Raw genomic sequence first — 20,056 nt, 5'->3', positions numbered from 1 at the left:
GCCACTTCTGCTTCCCGAGTATTTTTAGACCTTTCCACTTCTCCTTGCCCCCATCGCTACTCTGCATTTCGAGCCAGCGACATGGGTTTTTATTCATTTATTTAGATGATTTTATTGATCACTGAAGTGGCATGGATATACGATGTCGTGTCAGTTTCAGTGGGTATACAATGTCATGTTGCTTTCAGGTGTACGACATAGTGACTCGACTGCACACGGACCCTGTGCGTTAGTCAGGCCTCACCAAGAGATGTGGAGTCAACAGGCATCGTTATTGACCATGTGCCCTCTGCTGTTCTCTTCATCTCTGTGGCCTACTTACTGAGTCATTCAAAAAAATTTTTGTTAAAGGATCCAAGTCATTGCGCGATCCTCAGCCCTCATGGGAAAACCACCACTCCTATCGTCTCCGCGGCAACAACGGCGTACAACAGCCCAACGGGCTCTGTACCATCCTCAACACATTGTGAAAAAAAATTAACTTTCTTTTCTTTTCTATGCTGCCCAGAGTGTCTTTGACATTTTCCGTATTGAGATGACATGGATGGACCTAGAGGGTATGATGTTAAGTGAGAAAAGTCAGACAGAGAAAAAGAAGGATCATATAATTTCACTTATATGTGGAATCTAAAAAGCAAAACAAAACAGACACAAAAACAGATGCTTTTTAAAGGTTTTAATAAATTACAGTTAAATAACATCAGTGTCATACTAGATTCTGGTGTACAATAAATACAATGATTCAACACTTACATAGGACACCCACTACTCATCACAAGTGCCCTCCTCAATCCCCATCACCCGTCCAACCCATCCCCCAAACCACCTCCCCTCTGACAAGACCAATTTGCTCTCTGTAGTTAAGAGTCTGTTTTGGGGGGCACTTGAGTGGCTCAGTCCATTAAGTGTTGACTCTTGATTTCAGTTCAGGTCTTGATCTCAGGGTTGTGAGTTCAAGTCTTGCATTGGGCTCCAGTCTGGGTGTGGAGCCTGTTTAAAAAAAAAAGAGTCTGTTTCTTGGTTTTCCTATCTTCCCTTACCCTATGATCATTTGTTCTGTTTCTTAAACTCCACATGAGTGAAATCATATGGTATTTGTCTTTCTTTGACTTATTTTGCTTAGCAAAATACTCTCTAGCTCTATCCACGTTTTTGTAAATGGCAATATTTCATTCTTCTTGATGGCTGAGTAATATTATATTATATATATACCTCCATTTTATATATATATATATATATATATATATCTTTTTGATGACTGATATATATATATATATATTCTTCTGCTTTATCCATAAGTTGATAGACACTTAGTGTCTTTTCATAATTTTAATTTCTGATTCTTAATGCTGGTATAAACATTGTGGTGCATGTATCCCTTCAAATCGGTATTTTGGTTTTCTTTGGGTAAATGTCAAGTACTGCAATTGCTGGATAATAGGGCAGTTCTATTTGAACATATGAGGACTCTCCACATTGTTTTCCAGAGTGGATGCACCAGTTTGTATTCCTGCCAACAGTATAAGAGGGTTCCCCTTTCTCTGATTCTCACCAACACCTGTTGTTGCTTGTGTTGTTGATTTTAACCATTCTGACAGGTATAAGGTGATATATCATTGTGGTTTCCGTTCGCGTTTCCCTGATGATAAGTGATGTTGAGCATCTTTTCATGTGTCCGTTAACCATCTGTATGTCTTCTTGGGAAAAATATCGATCCATGCCTTTGGACCATTTCTTAACCGGATTATTTGTTTTTTGGGTGTTGAGTATAAGTTTTTTTTAATAGACTTGGGATACTAACCCTTTATCAGATATGTCATTTACAAATATCTTCATCCATTCTGCAGGCTGCCTTTTAGTTTTGTTGATTTTATTTATTTATTCAAGACACACACAGACACACATAGAGACAGAGAGAGAGAGGCAGAGACACAGGCAGAGGGAGATGTAGTCTCCATGCATGAAGCCTGACGTGGGACCTGATCCCGGGACCCCAGGACCACACCCTGAGCCCAAGGCAGGCACTAGACCACTGAGCCACCCAGGGATCCCCCAGTGTACTCTTTACAATGGCAGTAGACTCATTAGCAATTTCAAATCTAATCAGACTACAGAGTCAATTCCAGAAGTGCTAAAACTAATTTAGAAAAATAATTCTTGGGACGTTCCAGGATCGAGTTCTACATCGGGAGCCTGCTTCTCCCTCTGCCTGTGTCTCTGCCTCTTTCTCTGTGTCTCTCATGAATAAATAAAATCTTTTTTTAAAAAAGAAAAATCATTCTTAAGTTTCTGTTGCTGTAGAATCTTAGTATCAAATTCTCTATTAGTCAAGATTCTCCAAGACCCAGAAACAATGGAATGTGTGTGTGTGTGTGTGTGCGTGTGTGTGGAGAGAGAGAGAGAGAGAGAGGCATTATGAGGAATTGGTTTAAGGTATTGTGGAGGAGGGCAATCCCAAAATCTGCTGGCTAGGCCACCATGCTGGAGACTTAGGGAAGAGTTGGTGTTGCAGTTCACGTCCAAAGAAAGTGTGCTGAGAAGATCCCATTTTCCTTGGGGGAAGTTAGTGTTTTCCAAGTAAGGCCTTCAACTCATTGGATGAGAATCGCCCACATTATGGGGAATATTCTGTTTTACTGAACTTTAATTAATAAACTATTTAATTAAGTATGCTTTTCCCATTTTATTGGCCACAGGGGATGGGATGAAATTCTACTAATTTAAATGTTAATCTCATCTAAAAATACCTCTGAAACACCTAGAAAAATGTTCGACAAAATAAATGGGTACCATAGCATATCCAAGGTGACACATAAAGTTAACCACGAGAGTTCCCTAAATATGGCAGAAATTATGCATTAGTATCCAAAATATATAGAGAACTGAAACAGCTCAAGGCCCAAAAGACCAATAATCCAGTTAAAAATGCGCAAAAGACATGAACGGACATTTCTCCAAAGAAGGCATCCAGATGGCCAACAAACACCCGACAAGATGCTCCACGTCACTGATCATCAGGGAGATGCACATCAAAAGCACAATGAGATCCCAGCTCACACCTGTCAGAATGGCTAAAATCAACAAGTCAGAAGACAACGGGTGTTGGCGAGGATGTGGAGAAAGGGGGGCCCTCTGGCACTGCGAGTGGGAGCGCAGGCCCATGCCGCGGCTCCGGAGAACAGCGTGGAGGGTCCTCAAGAAGTTCACCATAGCACTCCCCTACGACCCAGCCATTGCACCACTAGGTCTTTACACGGAGGATACTAAACACTAGCTTGAAGGAATAGTGGCCCCCAGTGTCGAAGCGACATGGTGGACAGCAGCCCGACTAAGGCAAGTGCCCAGATGTCCCCGGATGGGTGAATGCACGGAAAGATGTAGTGCACCTGCACACCATGGAGTATTACTGAGCCACGGAAGATAATGAGATCTCGGCCTCTTCGATGACATGGTTGGAGCTAGAGACGCTTACGTGAAGTGAAATAAGTCAGGCAGAGAAAGACAAATGCCACGAGCTTTCACTCACAAGTAGGATTTAAGATGCAAGACAAATGAACGTAGAGCGGAAACAGGAAAACCAAGAAACAGACTCTAGAGAGAACACAGTGATGGTCAGCAGGGCGGGGGGGGGGGGTGGCGTAAGTAGGTGCCGGGGATGAAGGAGGCAGCTTGGGACGAGCACCGGCTGCTGTCGGTAGGTGCGAACACTGAATTCTATACCTGGAACTCATGTTACACTGTACCTTAAACAACTGGAATTTAAATAAAAATCTAGTAGAAAAACAAAAGAATTCCTTTCGCCGTACATCGCAAAGAATAAAATTAGCTGAAGATGTGCAGGAATTGGACTTGCTGAAAGGAAAACATAGCTGAAAGTCACTCAGGAGGCCCCGAATACGCGGGAAGCCCCGCCGCCCCCCCCCCCCCCCCCCGGTGTCAGGACCTGAACGTGTCCCATCGCCGAGTCGCGCCCAGGCGACAGACAGGCCGCACCCCCTCCGGGAAGCTCCCCCGCCCCGCCCTGCGCAGCCCGAGTGCAGGGGCCGCCTGGAGGGGCACCCAGAGGGAGGGCCCCGCCCGGTCCCGGCGCACCTGCAGCGCTCCCGCCGCGCCGACCCGCCGCTGCTGGCACCGCGGGGCGGCGCTCGGGACCCGGGGGCGCGACAGGCCCAGCCCGGGGGGGGCGGGGGGGCGGGGGGGATCAGCTGGGCGGCCGCCTGCAGCCCGGGCTCGGGTCGGCAGCCCTGGGGGCGCGGGGGGAGCCCGCAGGCTCCACGGGGGCCCGGGTCAGCGGGCTGCAGCTGCCCGAGCTCCCTGTCCCTCGGGCCCCGCCCTGCCCCTCCCTACACACGGGGGACAGTGACCCCCAGGTGCCAGGTGCCGCGGCACAGCCGGCGCGGGGGCTCGCGAGGCCGCACCGGGAGGAGCAGGCGCGGGCCAGGGCCAGTGGGGCGGCGCGGCGGGAGCAGGGGGCCGGGTCAGCGCGCTGCCCAGACAGCGGGTGTCGCCCTGCCGTCGGGCCCCCCATCCCGCGCCCGGAGGGGCCCCGCGCGACCTTCGCCGCCGCCGCCGCCGCGCACGTCCGCCCGCAGGTGCCCCTCGCCGCCAGGGGGGGCGCGCAGTGGGGGCGAGTGCCCCTCGATGGACGTGCAGGGCGATCCCCGCTGCCTCGGGGGGCCTATTCCTGCTCCCTCGGGGGGACGGACCCCGACTCCTGTCCCTTGGCGGAGGGACCCCGACTCCTGTCCCTTGGGGGAGGGACCCTGACTCCTGTCCCTTGGGGGAGGGACCCCAACTCCTGATCCCTTGGTGGAGGGACCCCGATTCCTGATCCCTCGGGGGGAGGGACCCCGACTCCTGTCCCTTGGTGGAGGGACCCCGCTTCCTGATCGCTCGGGGGGAGGGACCCCAATTCCTGCTCCCTTGGGGGGGGGGACCCGGGTTCCCGCTCCCTCGGAGAACAGCCCTCCTGAGAACACGGTGCCGAGGGAACGCGGCCGGCGCACACGGCCACCTACTGGTCCCAGGGTGGCCCCTGCAGCAGGTGTCCAGCGGACGCCAAGCGGCAGGGACAGGAGGCCGAGGAGCGGTCGGTCCCCGGGGGCAGGACGGGGTGCTGGGGGCAGTGAGCGCGCGGCGGCCGGGCCGTCTGTGCGGGGCGCTGCCGCGTGTGCAGCCGAGAGGGCCGACATGTCGGGGGTGCACGTGGGGGCGCGCGAGCTCCTGCACGCTCGTGGGTGGCGCCCCATGCCGTCCGCGCGGCGCAGAGCCAGCGACTTCCCGCCTTTTCTGGCGGGCGAGGGCCGGGCCAATGAGGACGCGGTGACCTCATCAGATCTGCGTGTCACCGCGTGCGCAGCGGGGAGGGGAGGGGGTGTCGCTTTTATACGGAGCGGGGCCTCCTCGCCCGCTGCTCAGAGCTCGGGAGCAGCCGGCCCAGCGCGCCGCACGGCGGTGCACCCCGGCGCTCCTCTCTGCGCCCCGACGCCGTCTTTCGGAAGCGCAGCCCGAGGTTGGTCTCTCCACAGCCCGAGGTTGGTCTCTCCGCAGCCCGAGGTCCGTCTTTCTGCAGCCCGAGGTCCGTCTTTTGCTCCCTCGGGCGGAGGGACCCCAATTCCCGCTCCCTTGGGGGTCCCGGATTCCTGCTCCCTCGAGGGGAGGGGCCCCGATTCCTGCTCCCGGGGGGGGGGGGGAAGAGGCCGTTATTCCTGCTCCCTGGGGGGGGGGTGCCCCGATTCCTGCTCCCTCGGGAGGAGGGACCCCGATTCCTGCTCCCTCAGGGGGAGGGGCCCGATTCCTGCTCTCTCGGGGGGGAGGGACCCCGATTCCTGCTCCCTTGAGGGGAGGGGCCCCGATTCCTGCTCCCTGGGGGGGGGGGGAAGAGGCCGTTATTCCTGCTCCCTGGGGGGGGGGTGCCCCGATTCCTGCTCCCTCAGGGGGAGGGGCCCGATTCCTGCTCTCTCGGGGGGAGGGACCCCGGTTCCCGCTCCCTCAGAGAACAGCCCTCCTGAGAACACGGTGCCGAGGGAACGCGGCCGGCGCACACGGCCACCTACTGGTCCCAGGGTGGCCCCTGCAGCAGGTGTCCAGCGGACGCCAAGCGGCAGGGACAGGAGGCCGAGGAGCGGTCGGTCCCCGGGGGCAGGACGGGGTGCAGGGGGCAGTGAGCGCGCGGCGGCCGGGCCGTCTGTGCGGGGCGGTGCCGCGTGTGCAGCCGAGAGGGCCGACATGTCGGGGGTGCACGTGGGGGCGCGCGAGCTCCTGCACGCTCGTCGGTGGCGCCCCATGCCGTCCGCGCGGCGCAGAGCCAGCGACTTCCCGCCAGCGGCTTTTCTGGCGGGCGAGGGCCGGGCCGGGCCAATGGGGACGCGGTGACCTCATCAGGCCTGCGTGTCACCGCGTGCGCAGCGGGGCGGGGAGGGGGTGTGTCCCTCGGATACGGAGCGGGGCCTCCTCGCCCGCTGCTGAGGGCTCGGGTGCAGCCGGCCCAGCGCGCCGCACGGCGGTGCACCCCGGCGCTCCTCTCTGCGCCCCGACGCTGTTTCGGCAGCGCAGCCCGAGGCCCGTCTCTCTGCAGCCCGAGGTCGGACTCTCTGCAGCCCGAGGTCGGACTCTCTGCAGCCCGAGGTCGGTCTCTCTGCAGCCCGAGGTCGGACTCTCTGCAGCCCGAGGTCGGACTCTCTGCAGCCCGAGGTCGGACTCTCTGTAGCCCGAGGTCGGTCTCTGCAGCCCGAGGTCGGACTCTCTGCAGCCCGAGGTCGGTCTCTGCAGCCCGAGGTCAGTCTCTCTACAGCCCGAGGTCGGTCTCTCTGCAGCGCGAGGCCCGTCTCTCCGCAGCCTGAGGTCGGTCTCTGCAGCCCGAGGTCGGACTTTCTGCAGCCCGAGGCCCGTCTCTCCGCAGCCCGAGGTCGGTCTCTGCAGCCCGAGGTCGGACACTCTGCAGCCCGAGTTCGGTCTCTCTGCAGCCCGAGGTCGGTCTCTCTGCAGCCTGAGGCCCGTCTGTCTGCAGCCCTTGCCCCGTCTCTCCGCAGCCCGAGGCCGGTGTCTCTCTGTCCGCAGCCCGATGTCTCTGCAGCCCAAGCCCCATGTCCCCGCGGCCCGACGCCCGAGCGTCCGCAGCCCGGGGTCTCCGCAGCCCGAGGCCCGTGGCTCCGCGGCCCGACGCCCGAGCGTCCGCAGCCCGGGGTCTCCGCAGCCCGAGGCCCGTGGCTCCGCGGCCCGACGCCCGAGCGTCCGCAGCCCGGGGTCTCCGCAGCCCGAGGCCCGTGGCTCCGCGGCCCGACGCCCGAGCGTCCCCAGCCGGGCCGCAGCCGGGCCGCAGCCCGAGGCCCCGCGCCGAGCGCCGCCGAGGCCCCGCGCGCGGCTCAGGGGGAGCCGTGGAGGGCGGGCCGGCCGCCCGAGGTCGTGCCGCTCGCGCAGCGCCCGCGCGGGGCTGGCCTTCTCCGTGTGCCAGATGGAGCGCCTCCTGCGGGCCGGCCGCTACGCCAAGCGCCTGGGCGCGTCCGCCCCCATCTTCCTGGCGGCCGTCATCCAGTTCCTGACGGCCACCGTGCTGGGGCTGGCGGGCGACGAGGCCCGGCACAGGCGCACCGCGTACATCACCCCGGAGCTCGTGGACCGGGCGCTGCACAACCACGAGCTGCTCAGCGGCTTGTTCACGATGACCACCGTGTCCCAGGTGGCCCCGGCCCGGTACTAGCCGCCCCCGGCCCCTGATGCCCGCCGCCGCCCGGGGAGCCGCCGGGGGGGCTCGGTGACCCCCGCGTCCCCGCAATAAAAGGCGCAGAGACAACCAGACGTGTGCGCCTGGCTCACTGGGTGCGGGACGCGCCTCGGGGGGAGGGCGGGGGGGGCGGGGGGGAGGTTGGGGTTTGGGGTTGTGGGCGAGGTTGGGGTGGGGGTGCGGGGCTCGGGGATGACGGGGGGTTGGGGTGCCCTCGGCGGTGCACGATGGGGGTGATGGAGGATTTGGGGTGTGGCGTGGGGCGCGGGTTCGTGGGTGTGGTGCGGGGTTCGGTCATGCGGTCCGGAGCATTGTTGGGGTGCAGGGACGGGGGCTGTGGCGGGGTCCGGCTGGGGTGCAGGGGTGGTGGTGGGGTCCGGCTGGGGTGCGGGGACGGGGACTGCTCGGGGTCCGGCTGGGGTGCGGGGTCGGCTCAGAGTCCGCGATGACACCCAAGACCGGCTTCTCTCGGGGTCAGGGCAGGGGTGGCCGGGTTGGGGGTTACGTTGGGGCATAGAAGACCCCCACACACACCGCACGGCCGGTCCCGAGGACGATGGCGCGTGTGGGGCTGGAGTCCAGGACCAGGTGTAACAGCCGCCGGTCCCCAGTCTAGAATTTGCCTGGACAAGGGCACAGCACAGTGTGAGGCCTCTGGCCACAACCTTCTGGCTTATGAACTTTGCCCCTGGGAAGGGTTTTCCCCCAGACCCCTTGATGTGCACATGGGTCTGTAACTTGCATCAGGCCATTGGGTCTTAAAGCCAGAGTAATGGCTGAGTGTGAGACCTACGTCTTTTTAGTTATTGTTATTTCTTTACGCCCTATGTAGTTTCAATTTTATTAGGAATTTTATTGCTACAACTTTCCTGCTAGGTACTGGTGCTTTACTGGAACTTTAATACGCTCATTTTTATAATGGGAACAGAATACGTGGCCTCCATTTTAGATTGTTATTGGAAGAGCTAAAGAGAGATAAACATGTAAAATCGTATATGCATACATATGTGGATATATGATATATAAAAATACATTTTATGATTTATAAAAATAGAGTTCTGCTAGAGTAAGAATTTTATTTATTTATTTAAGATTTTATTTATTCATAGAGACAGAGAGAGAGAGGCAGAGACCCAGGCAGAGGGAGAAGCAGGCTCCATGCAGGGAGCCCGACGTGGGACTCGATCCCGGGTCTCCAGGATCATGCCCGGGCTGAAGGCAGTGCTAAACCGCTGCACCACCCGGGCTGCCCTAGAGTAAGAATTTACTAAGAGTTTGGGTTGGTACTATTTACAGTCTGTGATACTATTATTTCTTTTACATTTCTTATTTAGTATTTTTATGTCATACAGTGAAATCAACCTCTTTGGAGCCCCATTCTGTGAATTTAACACTTGGAGAAATGTGTGTATCCACCACCACAATCAGGACATGAACAGCTCCATCAACCCAAAAGTCTAGTTTGGTACCCCAGTCCCTTTTTAGTTGTCATGATTTTTGTTGAATTAACACTTGTTGAGGGGAGCCCCAGGGAAGGGTGTTGGACGATGAGCCGAAGTTCAACCAAGAGTGAAAGGGAAAGGGAAGCAGAGAAGTATATCACTCGTACCTCCTTGAAGAGGTGCACAGCATGTCTGGAGCGACACATGGGGAGGTCAAGGCAGGGCACGTGCAGAGGGGGCAGCAGGCCGTGGAGCATATGCCTTTACTAATAAGTTCATGGGTGAAAAGTTTCTGGGGTTTCTGGGCTAAGGCTGGATTGAGCACTTCAAAACAAAAAGAAGAGTGGTGATTTGGTAAGCTCTGTGGGAGTCCTAAGGGACCCGTAAAGGGAGGAGCCAGCACGCAGGAGAGACTGTTTAACACTGGGGAGACTGGGAAAGTCCTACCCGTGCTTAGGCCTACTTGTGACTCGGCCGTCATCCAGAGCACGCCCTTGAGGGTAAGCTAGCGTCTGCTCGACTCCGGCATGTTGTTGAAGCGGCAGTATTCTGGAGTAAACTCTAAGCACTAGTCAAACCCTTTCCTCACCTCATCTTGAACAACCACTGCTCTGTTCTCCCTCTCTGTGGAATAGCCTTTCCCAGAACAACTTGTGTATATAATTCATACAGTATGTCACCTTCGAAACTGGCTCCTGTCACTCAACATATTTTTGAGGCTTATCTAGATTGTTTATCTAGAATGTATCAATAGTTGTGTTTTATTGTCAAGTTTTATTCCATTATATGGATATACCACATTTTGTTTGATCATTTGCATAGTGCAGGACATTTTGGTTTCCAGGTTTGGGGAATCTTGAATAAACTGCTATAAACATTTATGGATAGCTTTTGTATAAACATGAATTTTCATTTCCCTAGGGTGAACACTAAGGATTTGAACTACTAAATCATATGAAAAGTTCCTCAGCCCGCTTCCCAATTAGCCTGACCCTCATTTCCTATAGGCAACCACTGATCTTATTTTTCCCCACCATATATTAGTTTTGCTTATTCTAGAACTTCAAATAAATGGAATAAGACATGCAAGTACTTTCAGTGAAGCCTCGAGATTTATCCATATTTTTGCACATATCAATGACCTATTCCTTTCCATCATTGTTATTTAGTTTTATTGATAAACTACACTTTATTTATATATTCAAACTCTGATCAAAAATGGCCTGTTTAGTTTTTTATTATCATGAATATAGCTACTATGAAGGTTTGTGTTCAAGGTTTTGTGTGTAAATGTTTTCATTTCTCTTGGATAATTCCTAAAGTGGAAGTGTCAAATGTATACCTAGCTTTATAAGAAATTGCTTAGCTGTTTTCCAGTGTTTGTATCATTTTACACTCCCAGTATGTGTGAGGGTCCCAGTTGTTCCGTATTTTTGCCTACATTCAGTGGTGTCAGCTGGTTAGCTTTAGCCATTCTACACCAGGTACATATATAGTGATACCTCATTGTGGTTTTAGTTTGCAAATAACTAATGATGAGAGATGTTGAGCACATTTCAATTTTCCATTTTGGTAGGTTCTTAGACTTGTCAAAAGCACAATAACCCTTTTCCCACTAAAGAACGTATGATCCTTAATATTTTCTCTTCTCCTTGACTTCCTGAAACTTAAATACTATGATGGGAAAAAGGTTATTGTGGTTTTGGTGTACACAGGATAGCCGCACCATGTCAGGTCTATGTAGAACTTTGGTTCTAAAAACCAACTTTGTTATTATCTTTATTACAAGTCTAGGAATTTTTAAAGGAGATGGGTCTGGGTGCCAGGTTGATAAAGGGTGTACTTGTGATCGTTAATTTTACATGTCAAATTGGTCAGGCCACTGTACCCTGACATTTGCTCAAAATTTACCTTTGATGTTTCTGTGAGCTTATTTTGTACTTGAGCTTGACATTTAATCAGTGGACTTTGAGTAAAGCGGATTACCAGTCCCCATTTGTTGCTAGCTCTCACTCAATCAATTAAAAGCCTTAATAGAAACCCCCTTGGAAGAAGAGGGAACTTAGCCATTAAGCCTGCAAACTGCCTTTGAACTCCAACTGTACCTCTTTTGTGTGTCTCTAGACTGCTGGCCTATCCTGCAGATTTTGAGATTTTCAACCCTTCACAATCATGTAAACCAATACCTTAAAATCAATCTATTTTTAGATATAAGCAGACATATGTATATGTATGTATATGTACACATATACAAGTATACACACACATTATACATACAAAGATTCTGTTCATTTATATCTCTAGAGAAATCCAATGCTGCTCATATACCTAACACCAGGGTTTTTGGTAACCTCTCTATATCATCAATGCAAGGAGTTAGACCAGAGGCCTAAGGAGGCTTTTTCTTAAACCCAAACCCAAATACTATCACCAGTCACATTCCGTAACTCCTAAGCATTCTTGTCATAAGACAGTAAGAAAGCTGCCCAGGCCTACATTTCCGGTTGAGAAGATTGTACCAGAAAAAGCTAAGTTACAAAGGAGGATACACCCTAACACTGTTGCAATAAGTTAGACTAGGCTTTTAGGGCTCCGAAAGACCCTTCCAGGCAGCCACGTGAGTGCGCAGGACTGGTGGCGGAGTCTGTGTCAGATGGGCCTCTTTTGTATTTTCTTACCTACTGACTGCTTCCCCGTTGCTGAAATGGCGGCATGAGGACTACCTAACCGTCCCACCCATTTACAGGCGCTTAACTCACGGTGACCACCGCCTACACATCCCCCAACACACACACACACTAAAGGCAAAACAGAACTGCCCAACCGCATCCTTAAACCTCACCCCACCAGATCAGTTCCGTACACAGCCTCAGGCTAAAGGGTGCATTTTCCGAAAGCAGAAGGACTGAGAGGGAGATTACATTCTGGAGAGTTCTCACTGGCCCTCCCAAACCCCTAAAGGCAAGTGGAATGTAAAAACACGCGGCTAGTAACGTTTGCACGCGACATTTGGACCAAAAAGCCTTGAAAATGTAGGATTCTGAAACAGGATGCTGTCCTCTTGGGCAAGAAAGGCGTGGTCTCGCAGGCCGAGGACCACGCAATAGGACAGAAGCACGCTGATTCAACACATCTGAGTTACCTACCAGTGGCGGGAAGGCGCCCAGGACAAGTAAGTCCCAGCGTGGCCCAGGCCCACGTCTGAGAATGGAACCTAGGCCCACAACCCTGAGTTCCAAGGCACGCCAGACACCTCGACAGTCGAACGTGGGCCCCTGCTTTGCGCGGGACACATTCGCCTTGGCGCCGAGGAAGGCCCACGCGGCCAAGGTTGTCTGTGGATTGACTGTGCGGCACAGCCCGAGCAGCAGGCGCACGGACCGCTGCGAGTGAACGACCACACTGCGGCCCGAAGCACAGCCACCCGCTCTTCCCCTTGCTGCCTCCCGACAGGTGGAGCAGCTATTCCGCGTTACGGAGGAAGGCGAACCGCAGGCGAGAGGCATCAGAACGGCTTTATTGTGGATTTAGGGCAGCAGCCCCGAGGGCCCGTGCCATCTAGTGCTCCCCAGGGGTACGCGTGGGGCGTGGGCAACAAAGGAGAACCTGGGTGAGCACCTGGAGAGACACCGGCCTGCGCTAAAGCAGATCCCCGACGAACAAAAAACGGAACCGAGAGGCGTGTGCAACATCCAACCGTCCGACTTGCAACAGAGGTGTACGGGAGGGTGGGGGTGGGGGTGGGGGCGGGGGCCCGCAGGGGAGTTGGGTGCAAGAAGAGGCCAGGGGTAAAGGGGCCGCTCGGTGTCCCGTGGCCCGTCTTGGGGAAGAGAGCCAAGTCCTCCAGGCTGACCCCGTGATGCTGGGGTGGTTGCCGCGCCAGGGACGGCACGAAGCCTGTGGGATGCGGGAGGCTGCAGTCCCGCAGCGTCCGGTGGAGGCGGGCGGGCGAAGAGCAAGACAGGTGCGAGTGCCGGGCCCCTGCCCGTCGGTCCGTGGGCACCGCCGCCCGCCGGCCGGCCGGCCGGCCCGCGGTCCAACGGCGGGGCAGCAGCAGGCCACGGGGCCAGAGGCGGAAAGCGGCTTCGGGGCTGGCGCGCGCGAGTGGTCAGACGCCCTGCCCCGACGGGGACACGGCTTCCTGCAGAACGAGGTGCAGCAGGTGGTTCTGCTCCGCACTGAGCAGCGGCCACATGTCCACCTGCAGCGACTTGACGGCCTCCGTGTCCTTCTCGTGGGTGGCCATGACCAGGGACTGGAGCAGCAGGAACAGCTCGTCGGGAAGCTGGCCGGCGCCGTCGGGCCCGTGGCCGTCGAAGGCCTCCCAGGAGTACTTCTCCAGCGTGTGGGCGTGCTCGGGCAGCAGCTTGGCGAGCGGCGGCTGCAGCAGGAGCAGCAGCAGCACGCGGGACACCTCGCAGCGGACCAGCACGTCCGAGAAGGCGCCCAGCGTGGCGGGCGCGGGCGTGGGCGCGGGCGCGGCAGGCAGCAGGGCGGCGGGCAGGGCCGGGGCGGCGGCGGCGGGGCCCAGCGGGGCGGAGGCCGACGAGGACGAGGCCGAGGCCGACGAGGTCGAGGCCGAGGCCGACGAGGTCGACGCCGCCGCCGGCGGGGCCAGGGGCAGCGGCGGGGCGGGCGGCGGCGGGGCCGGGGGCGGCTGCCGCAGCGGGTGGCTGCCGTGCTCCCGCGCCAGGCGCTGCATGCGCGTGAAGACGGCCAGGGCGCCGCTGTAGTCGCGCGCCAGCAGCTGGCAGGAGGCGGCGTCGCCCAGCGCCTGCAGCGCGGCCAGGGGCAGCTGCGGCAGGTGCAGCTGCGCGGCGCGCAGGAAGTGGCCGGCGGCGGCGGCCGGCTGGCCCAGGTCGCGCAGGGCGGCGGCCAGCTCGAGGCACAGGCCGGCGGCGGCGGCCGGCTGGCCCAGCTCCAGGTGCAGGCGCACGGCGGCGCCCAGCGCGCTGGCGGCGGCCTGCAGCGGCTCCCCGTAGGCCGCGGGGCAGGCGAGGCGCTGGCGGGCGTCGCGCTCCTGCCGCAGGAAGAGGCGCGCGGCCTCGGTCAGCGCCAGCGCCTCCCCGGGCCCGTGGAACAGCGCCTGCTGGCAGCGCGCCACGGCCAGCTGGCACCACGCGGCGTACGGCAGGCACTCCTGCGCGCGCAGCTCCCGGCCCAGCTGCGCGAACTGCTCGCCCGCCTCCGCCACGTTCGGCTTCCGCAGGAACCGCTTACGCAGCTTGCTCGACACCTGCCGGTAGCGGGCCAGGAAGTCCCCGGCCTCGGGCCCCGGGCCCGCGCCGCCGCCGCCGCCGCCGCCGCCGCCGCCCGGGCCGCCGCCGCCGCCGCCGCCGCCGCCGGGGCCGCCCGCCGCCGCCGCCGCCATCTTGCCCGCACGCGCGCACGCCCGACGTGCCCGCGTCCCCCGGCCCCGCCCCCTGCGGGCCCCGCCCCCCCGCGGACCCCGCGCATGCGTGCGCCGCCCCCCGCCGTCCCGCCGGACGGAACCGAGCGCGCGGGCCGGCGCGGGGCCTGGGCGGCCGCGGCCCTTCCGAGGCGACCCCGGCCCCCGGGTCGGCCCGCGCCCCCCGGCCCCTCCCGGCCCCTGCCGGCCCCCGAGCTAACGTCGCGGCGCCGGCCCGCCTGGCCCCGAGGCCGCTTGGCCGGAGTCAGGATGGTCCCCGCCCCCCCAGCCTTCCGTCAAAGCCCTGTCCCCTCGAGTCCGCGCCGGCACCTGTGTCCCCCAACAGTCCGCGCCGGCAGCTGTGTCCCCCCATTCACTCCGCGCCGGCAGGTGTGTCCCCCTCCATCCCGCAGCCAGGTTGTTACTGCACCGGCGTTCACCCCATCACCACGCCGCAGGCATGGTCCTGAGCTCCAGCCCCACACACACCATCGTCCACGGGACTGGCCCGTGCGGTGGGGGGGGGTCTTCTATGCCCCAGCGTCACTCCCAGCCCAGCCACCCCCTGTCCTGACCCCGAGCAGTCCCCGTCCCCGCACCCCAGCCGGACCCCACCACCACCCCTGCACCCCAGCCGGACCCCGCCACAGCCCCCGTCCCTGCACCCCAACAATGCTCCGGACCGCATGACCGAACCCCGCACCACACCCACGAACCCGCGCCCCACGCCACACCCCAAATCCTCCATCACCCCCATCGTGCACCGCCGAGGGCACCCCAACCCCCCGTCATCCCCGAGCCCCGCACCCCCACCCCAACCTCGCCCACAACCCCAAACCCCAACCTCCCCCCCGCCCCCCCCGCCCTCCCCCCGAGGCGCGTCCCGCACCCAGTGAGCCAGGCGCACACGTCTGGTTGTCTCTGCGCCTTTTATTGCGGGGACGCGGGGGTCACCGAGCCCCCCCGGCGGCTCCCCGGGCGGCGGCGGGCATCAGGGGCCGGGGGCGGCTAGTACCGGGCCGGGGCCACCTGGGACACGGTGGTCATCGTGAACAAGCCGCTGAGCAGCTCGTGGTTGTGCAGCGCCCGGTCCACGAGCTCCGGGGTGATGTACGCGGTGCGCCTGTGCCGGGCCTCGTCGCCCGCCAGCCCCAGCACGGTGGCCGTCAGGAACTGGATGACGGCCGCCAGGAAGATGGGGGCGGACGCGCCCAGGCGCTTGGCGTAGCGGCCGGCCCGCAGGAGGCGCTCCATCTGGCACACGGAGAAGGCCAGCCCCGCGCGGGCGCTGCGCGAGCGGCACGACCTCGGGCGGCCGGCCCGCCCTCCACGGCTCCCCCTGAGCCGCGCGCGGGGCCTCGGCGGCGCTCGGCGCGGGGCCTCGGGCTGCGGCCCGGCTGCGGCCCGGCTGGGGACGCTCGGGCGTCGGGCCGCGGAGCCACGGGCCTCGGGCTGCGGAGACCCCGGGCTGCGGACGCTCGGGCGTCGGGCCGCGGAGCCACGGGCCTCGGGCTGCGGAGACCCCGGGCTGCGGACGCTCGGGCGTCGGGCCGCGGAGCCACGGGCCTCGGGCTGCGGAGACCCCGGGCTGCGGACGCTCGGGCGTCGGGCCGCGGGGACATGGGGCTTGGGCTGCAGAGACATCGGGCTGCGGACAGAGAGACACCGGCCTCGGGCTGCGGAGAGACGGGGCAAGGGCTGCAGACAGACGGGCCTCAGGCTGCAGAGAGACCGACCTCGGGCTGCAGAGAGACCGAACTCGGGCTGCAGAGTGTCCGACCTCGGGCTGCAGAGACCGACCTCGGGCTGCGGAGAGACGGGCCTCGGGCTGCAGAAAGTCCGACCTCGGGCTGCAGAGACCGACCTCAGGCTGCGGAGAGACGGGCCTCGCGCTGCAGAGAGACCGACCTCGGGCTGTAGAGAGACTGACCTCGGGCTGCAGAGACCGACCTCGGGCTGCAGAGAGTCCGACCTCGGGCTGCAGAGACCGACCTCGGGCTACAGAGAGTCCGACCTCGGGCTGCAGAGAGTCCGACCTCGGGCTGCAGAGAGTCCGACCTCGGGCTGCAGAGAGACCGACCTCGGGCTGCAGAGAGTCCGACCTCGGGCTGCAGAGAGTCCGACCTCGGGCTGCAGAGAGACGGGCCTCGGGCTGCGCTGCCGAAACAGCGTCGGGGCGCAGAGAGGAGCGCCGGGGTGCACCGCCGTGCGGCGCGCTGGGCCGGCTGCACCCGAGCCCTCAGCAGCGGGCGAGGAGGCCCCGCTCCGTATCCGAGGGACACACCCCCTCCCCGCCCCGCTGCGCACGCGGTGACACGCAGGCCTGATGAGGTCACCGCGTCCCCATTGGCCCGGCCCGGCCCTCGCCCGCCAGAAAAGCCGCTGGCGGGAAGTCGCTGGCTCTGCGCCGCGCGGACGGCATGGGGCGCCACCGACGAGCGTGCAGGAGCTCGCGCGCCCCCACGTGCACCCCCGACATGTCGGCCCTCTCGGCTGCACACGCGGCACCGCCCCGCACAGACGGCCCGGCCGCCGCGCGCTCACTGCCCCCTGCACCCCGTCCTGCCCCCGGGGACCGACCGCTCCTCGGCCTCCTGTCCCTGCCGCTTGGCGTCCGCTGGACACCTGCTGCAGGGGCCACCCTGGGACCAGTAGGTGGCCGTGTGCGCCGGCCGCGTTCCCTCGGCACCGTGTTCTCAGGAGGGCTGTTCTCTGAGGGAGCGGGAACCGGGGTCCCTCCCCCCGAGAGAGCAGGAATCGGGCCCCTCCCCCTGAGGGAGCAGGAATCGGGGCACCCCCCCCCCAGGGAGCAGGAATAACGGCCTCTTCCCCCCCCCCCCAGGGAGCAGGAATCGGGGCCCCTCCCCTCAAGGGAGCAGGAATCGGGGTCCCTCCCCCCCGAGAGAGCAGGAATCGGGCCCCTCCCCCTGAGGGAGCAGGAATCGGGGTCCCTCCTCCCGAGGGAGCAGGAATCGGGGCACCCCCCCCCCAGGGAGCAGGAATAACGGCCTCTTCCCCCCCCCCCCCGGGAGCAGGAATCGGGGCCCCTCCCCTCGAGGGAGCAGGAATCCGGGACCCCCAAGGGAGCGGGAATTGGGGTCCCTCCGCCCGAGGGAGCAAAAGACGGACCTCGGGCTGCAGAAAGACGGACCTCGGGCTGCGGAGAGACCAACCTCGGGCTGTGGAGAGACCAACCTCGGGCTGCGCTTCCGAAAGACGGCGTCGGGGCGCAGAGAGGAGCGCCGGGGTGCACCGCCGTGCGGCGCGCTGGGCCGGCTGCTCCCGAGCTCTGAGCAGCGGGCGAGGAGGCCCCGCTCCGTATAAAAGCGACACCCCCTCCCCTCCCCGCTGCGCACGCGGTGACACGCAGATCTGATGAGGTCACCGCGTCCTCATTGGCCCGGCCCTCGCCCGCCAGAAAAGGCGGGAAGTCGCTGGCTCTGCGCCGCGCGGACGGCATGGGGCGCCACCCACGAGCGTGCAGGAGCTCGCGCGCCCCCACGTGCACCCCCGACATGTCGGCCCTCTCGGCTGCACACGCGGCAGCGCCCCGCACAGACGGCCCGGCCGCCGCGCGCTCACTGCCCCCAGCACCCCGTCCTGCCCCCGGGGACCGACCGCTCCTCGGCCTCCTGTCCCTGCCGCTTGGCGTCCGCTGGACACCTGCTGCAGGGGCCACCCTGGGACCAGTAGGTGGCCGTGTGCGCCGGCCGCGTTCCCTCGGCACCGTGTTCTCAGGAGGGCTGTTCTCCGAGGGAGCGGGAACCCGGGTCCCCCCCCCCAAGGGAGCAGGAATTGGGGTCCCTCCCCCCGAGCGATCAGGAAGCGGGGTCCCTCCACCAAGGGACAGGAGTCGGGGTCCCTCCCCCCGAGGGATCAGGAATCGGGGTCCCTCCACCAAGGGATCAGGAGTTGGGGTCCCTCCCCCAAGGGACAGGAGTCAGGGTCCCTCCCCCAAGGGACAGGAGTCGGGGTCCCTCCGCCAAGGGACAGGAGTCGGGGTCCGTCCCCCCGAGGGAGCAGGAATAGGCCCCCCGAGGCAGCGGGGATCGCCCTGCACGTCCATCGAGGGGCACTCGCCCCCACTGCGCGCCCCCCCTGGCGGCGAGGGGCACCTGCGGGCGGACGTGCGCGGCGGCGGCGGCGGCGAAGGTCGCGCGGGGCCCCTCCGGGCGCGGGATGGGGGGCCCGACGGCAGGGCGACACCCGCTGTCTGGGCAGCGCGCTGACCCGGCCCCCTGCTCCCGCCGCGCCGCCCCACTGGCCCTGGCCCGCGCCTGCTCCTCCCGGTGCGGCCTCGCGAGCCCCCGCGCCGGCTGTGCCGCGGCACCTGGCACCTGGGGGTCACTGTCCCCCGTGTGTAGGGAGGGGCAGGGCGGGGCCCGAGGGACAGGGAGCTCGGGCAGCTGCAGCCCGCTGACCCGGGCCCCCGTGGAGCCTGCGGGCTCCCCCCGCGCCCCCAGGGCTGCCGACCCGAGCCCGGGCTGCAGGCGGCCGCCCAGCTGATCCCCCCCGCCCCCCCGCCCCCCCCGGGCTGGGCCTGTCGCGCCCCCGGGTCCCGAGCGCCGCCCCGCGGTGCCAGCAGCGGCGGGTCGGCGCGGCGGGAGCGCTGCAGGTGCGCCGGGACCGGGCGGGGCCCTCCCTCTGGGTGCCCCTCCAGGCGGCCCCTGCACTCGGGCTGCGCAGGGCGGGGCGGGGGAGCTTCCCGGAGGGGGTGCGGCCTGTCTGTCGCCTGGGCGCGACTCGGCGATGGGACACGTTCAGGTCCTGACACCGGGGGGGGGGGGGGGGGGGGGGCGGCGGGGCTTCCCGCGTATTCGGGGCCTCCCGAGTGACTTTCAGCAATGTTTTAATTTTGATTTATTTTTGTTTTCTGTGTGAGAAAGTGCTCCAGGTCCATCTACCGCACACGGCTGTCCGCTTCTCCCCACACCATTTCTGGAACAGAGTCTCTCTCTTTCCATCAGTCGGGCTTTCCCGCTGGGTCAAAGACTGACCATAGAATTCAAGGCCCGTTTCTGGGTTCTCTATCCTGTTCCATGGATCCATGTGTCTGCTTTGTGCGAGCACCTTACTGTCCTGATCACAACAGGTTATAATATTACTTGAAGTCCGGAATTGTAATGCCTCCAGCTTTTTTTTTTAAGACTTTATTCGTTTATTCATCACACACACGCAGAGACCCAGGCAGAGGGACAAGCAGGCTCCATGCAGGGAGCCCAACATGGGTCTCGATCCCGGGTCCCCAGGATCATGCCCTGGGCTGAAGACAGCACTAAACCACTGAGCCACCCGGGCTGCCCCCTGCTTTTCTTTTAAAAGGTTGCTTTGGCTATTCGGGTTCTTTTATGGTTCCATATAAATTTCACTATTTTTTCTTCTACTTCTGTGAAAAATGCTGTTGGTATTTTGACAGGAATTGCATTAAGTGTGTAGTTGTTTGGGGTAATATATTTTTTATTTTGATCATATCTGTTCCTCCAAACTCTGAGCATGGAATAT

General features: G+C 61.2%; 3 protein-coding genes across 8 annotated transcripts; 1 reads left to right on the top strand and 2 right to left on the bottom strand.

Annotated features, from left to right (window-relative positions):
- Nucleotides 1-5,153: 5,153 nt before the first annotated feature.
- On the top strand, nucleotides 5,154-7,792 carry LOC140627634 (uncharacterized). 6 transcript variants are annotated; one of them, XM_072816064.1, is made up of 3 exons: nucleotides 5,154-5,534; nucleotides 6,816-6,907; nucleotides 7,032-7,792. In XM_072816064.1, exons 1-3 carry the CDS (start codon nucleotides 5,191-5,193, stop codon nucleotides 7,697-7,699), a joined length of 1,104 nt encoding a protein of 367 aa, XP_072672165.1. In that variant the 5' UTR covers nucleotides 5,154-5,190; the 3' UTR covers nucleotides 7,700-7,792. The 6 variants fall into 6 exon arrangements, with proteins under 6 accessions (XP_072672165.1, XP_072672163.1, XP_072672162.1 ...); XM_072816062.1 differs by having other exon boundaries at nucleotides 6,783-6,907; XM_072816061.1 differs by having other exon boundaries at nucleotides 5,154-5,578; nucleotides 6,794-6,907.
- Nucleotides 7,793-12,662: 4,870 nt separating this feature from the next.
- Nucleotides 12,663-14,536, bottom strand: LOC140627864 (40-kDa huntingtin-associated protein-like). Its single transcript, XM_072816422.1, has one exon. It carries the CDS (start codon nucleotides 14,534-14,536, stop codon nucleotides 13,274-13,276), a length of 1,263 nt encoding a protein of 420 aa, XP_072672523.1. The 3' UTR covers nucleotides 12,663-13,273.
- Nucleotides 14,537-15,469: 933 nt separating this feature from the next.
- Nucleotides 15,470-18,071, bottom strand: LOC140627863 (uncharacterized). The gene is made up of 4 exons (XM_072816421.1): nucleotides 17,750-18,071; nucleotides 16,547-17,093; nucleotides 16,355-16,446; nucleotides 15,470-16,230 (listed from the first exon to the last, which is right to left on the bottom strand). Exons 1-4 carry the CDS (start codon nucleotides 18,069-18,071, stop codon nucleotides 15,563-15,565), a joined length of 1,629 nt encoding a protein of 542 aa, XP_072672522.1. The 3' UTR covers nucleotides 15,470-15,562.
- Nucleotides 18,072-20,056: the final 1,985 nt, after the last annotated feature.

The sequence above is a fragment of the Canis lupus genome, chromosome X (genome assembly GCF_048164855.1).
Source record: "Canis lupus baileyi chromosome X, mCanLup2.hap1, whole genome shotgun sequence".
Lineage (NCBI taxonomy): Eukaryota > Metazoa > Chordata > Mammalia > Carnivora > Canidae > Canis > Canis lupus.
The sequence above is the reverse complement of the archived record's forward strand: the minus strand, read 5'-3'. Positions and strand labels throughout refer to the sequence as shown.